Raw genomic sequence first — 3,657 nt, 5'->3', positions numbered from 1 at the left:
GGAGAGGAAAGAGGTGACCAGGGCAAGTCACAGGGTAACTGTAACAGGGTTCAGCTTGCTAAGTGTGTTCTCTCTCTCTCTCTCTCTCTCTCTCTCTCTCTCTCTCTCTCTCTCTCTCACACACACACACACACACACACACACACACATCTATTATCTCCCTCCCTCCCTTCCTCCCTTCCTTCCTTCCTTTTGTTATTTTTTTTCTAAAACAGAGTTTCTCTGTATAGCCTTAGCTGTCCTAGAACTCACCATGAAGACCAGGCCTGCCTTGAACTCACAGAGATCCACCTGCCTCTGCCTCCCAAACGCTGGGATGAAAGGCGTGAGCCACTATCATCATCTTTTTTCTTTTAAGGGTAAGAGGGGAGTTTTTTTGTTTGTTTTGTTTTTTGTTTTTGCCTGGTCTACAAGGTGAGTTCCAGGACAGCCAGGGCTATACAGAGAAACCCTGTTTCAAAACAAAACAAAACAAAACAAAACAAAACAAAACAAAACAAAACAAAACAGAAAGATATGGTCTCTTGTCTGATGCCACTTAAAATTTGACTGAACTGAGAATCAAAAAAAGCCAGCTAGATTTACTGATATAAAAGCCATTAGTAATTCTAGAAAGAGCTATTTAGGACATGGTGGTCAAAGCTTTCAAGAGCCAGTTCTTTTTTTCCACTGTGAAATTTTAGGATTCAACTCAGGACATCAGGCTTGCATGGCTTGAGTTTTTTTATTCTCTGAGACATCTTATATCTTCCTACTGTGTTTAGTTTCCTTTGAAAACTACTTTACACACACACACACACACACACACACACACACACGCACACGCACATGCACATGCATACACACACATGCGAACACACACACGCACGCACGCACATGCACATGCATACACACATACTCATATGTGCACTCACATACACATGAGTGCACCACCTGTGCACATGCATACACACACATGCGAACACACACACACACACACACACACACACACACACACATCTTTCTTATCTAGTAAAAGGTTTCATGCTTGAAAACTAATATTCTGACTTGCTCTCCTCCGTTTCTCTACAGATTTACACTCAATGACAGATACCTTGGTCGCATCGTCACCATAGCTGAACCCTTCAACACTGAGCTGCAGCTCTGGCAGGTATGGAGGCCGATTCCATTCTGCTTGTCTAGGAAGGAACAAACTTGAATTTTCTTCCAATCAAATCCCAGATGCAAGAAGAGGGGAAGAAAAGCCCCTATATCTAGTTAATTATACACTGCTTTTTTTTTTTCCCTAACTTGAAAAAATGATTCAAATGCCAAAGAAATAATGAGGTTTAAAAACTGAGAAACTCAAGGCCTGGGAAGGCCTGGCTCATGGAAGCGTCTTTCTGAGATAAGTTGGTTGAGATTTGAGTCCATTCAGAATTGAGAGTTTGGGATGTTTGAAACTAATACCAAATCTCTGAAATCCCAGCAAAGGGGAAAAAAATGTCAATAGGACAGAGAGATGTCATGAAGTTTTCATATTTGTGTATTAGATATTGAAATGTTTTGATTCTTGTATAGGTTAAGAAACAAAAATCATTCTTACTTTTGAAAATGGCAGTGATACTCTGGTTTAGGGGTAATCTTGGGGGAGCGGGTAGGAGAGTATAGAACCTTGTTGAAGAGAAATTTTTCTTGTAAGTCTTTAGGAAATGAAAGTATACGAAACTCTCCAGACCCCTCGAGTAAAAGCTCGAGAAAAATGATCACATCACAGACCACACACAGCATCCACAGAACAGTTTAGTGGGGAAATCCACAGGAGTGGCTGTACTAATGGTGACATGGTGACCGCCTTCCTGATCAATGCCTCTTGTGGTTATACAAACTCTCAGGGGTCCCAACCCAGAGGAGTGACTGCTCATGCACCCGGCAGGCTCGTTCTGAATGCTGTGCCAGGAGATGCCATCCAAACAAATCTCCCATAAAAAGAAACACAACTAGTTTCCAAATGGAACTCCTAAGAAATGGGCTTCGAATGGTTTTTCTAACTACTTCCCCTGCCTTTTCTAGATACAGAGCTTTTTTGCAAAATATCCAAATGCTGGTGCTGGAGCAAAACCTAGAGAGCAAGTGCTGGAAACAGTGAAGAACAATATCGAGTGGCTAAATGTGAACAGGCAGTCCATCAGAGAGTGGTTTGCTAGCGGGCCGTAGGACGGACGGTGAAGGCACGTGCGACGGTGAAGGCACATCGTCTGTGCCTCCGCTGCACCGTGAAGCCTGAGATGGCCTGCTTTACAGACTGCAGAGGGGAGCCTTCGAAATCAGTTCTGCTTTTGCTAAGTACTGTATTTATGTCTCGCAAAGCTTTTAAATTATTCCTCTTTGTTTTTGCAGGAAGATACTAATAGAGTATTTAATATACTCAGGGATTTCTGCTAAGTGTACTTCATGGGAATGTCTTTACAAACTGAAGGGTTTAATAGTCACATTAATGTCTTTAAATATCATTCCTTGTATCTTAAATCTGTGAAAATGGAGCAATTTGGTCCTAGCTTTACATTTTTAGTACCAAAGAAACACCACTTAATCTTCTCTCTTGATTGATTTTTAAAGTTTAAATACCAGCACTTGCAGGGTGTATTGCCGTCTTAATCTTTATTTTATTATTCAGAATTACATAGACCTAATATCATTTTATTCACAAATGTCTCACTGCTTTAAATCCTACCAAAGTAACCTTGGCTTAAGTTTTGCTCAAGGACTGAAGGAATGAGCCAAAGAAACGACTCACTGTTGCCTTTGGTTTTACAAAATCAGACAACGCTGTATTCTTTTTTTTTTTTTAAATAAATTTAAATTATTACCCTGAAAAACACATTGTTTCCCAGTGTCACCTTACTCCTGAGTGAATGTGACGGCAGCATTCCCCAAATAATTTAACACGTTACAAGTATGCCTTCAAGAGCCTGACCTCGGTCACGCATGATGCACTGCTGTCTCTCCTGATGCATGCAAAGTTCCCTTCAAATGAGCTATGAAATTAGTGGGCATGGGGGGACGCTTAACGGCGCTCCATGGATTTTTATAGGGAGGAGTGAAAGTAACTGGAAACTGTTCAGGAAGGAGGGAAGGCGGATTTAAACTTAGCTTTGTCCTCTCTAGCAGCAAAAGTGTGAAAATGGAGAAGCTGGAGGTTGTCCTCCAGCAGAGCTGCATGTCTAAGGATATGACTTCTTATAAAGTTTATATATACACCTTTAAACGTAGACCTACATAGAAGACCACTGATAAAAATTATATATGTAGACGGGTGAGATGGCTCAGGGTGACAGCCTATGTTGCATTTCCAGGCTCCACAGGGTAGGAGGAGCGAGCCCAAGCCTGCTGAGAGTCCTCTGTCCTCCAGACACGTGCTGGGTGGGGTGTGGTGCATGTTGTGTACCTGTATGTGTGCGTGTGTGTGAGTGTGTGTGCAGGGGTGTGTGTTTGTGTGTGGGTGTGGGTATGAATGTGCCCACGATGACAGGCACACACACTAAATTAATAAATAAAAAATTTTAATTTACGTGTGTGACTGGGCAGATGACATTAGTTTCACAGGAGCTGGTGGCCAGGGTCTGTTGATTATGGCACTTGATGTCCAATTGATCACAATGGTAGTCCAGTAGGCAG

General features: G+C 42.0%; 1 protein-coding gene across 1 annotated transcript in view; it reads left to right on the top strand.

The window, feature by feature from the left end:
* Enpep (glutamyl aminopeptidase) overlaps positions 1-3,293 on the top strand; it is a 112,453-nt gene extending 109,160 nt beyond the window's left edge. The window contains exons 19-20 of the mRNA XM_021195518.2: positions 1,072-1,150; positions 2,053-3,293. Of these exons, the coding sequence (XP_021051177.1) occupies positions 1,072-1,150; positions 2,053-2,196 (223 nt within the window). The 3' untranslated portion in view covers positions 2,197-3,293. The remainder of the gene's footprint in view (positions 1-1,071; positions 1,151-2,052) is intronic.
* The last annotated feature ends 364 nt before the right edge of the window (positions 3,294-3,657 follow it).

Source organism: Mus pahari, chromosome 4 (genome assembly GCF_900095145.1).
Source record: "Mus pahari chromosome 4, PAHARI_EIJ_v1.1, whole genome shotgun sequence".
Taxonomy (NCBI): Eukaryota; Metazoa; Chordata; class Mammalia; order Rodentia; family Muridae; genus Mus; species Mus pahari.
Note: the sequence above shows the minus strand (reverse complement) of the source record. Positions and strands in the feature narration are given on the sequence as shown.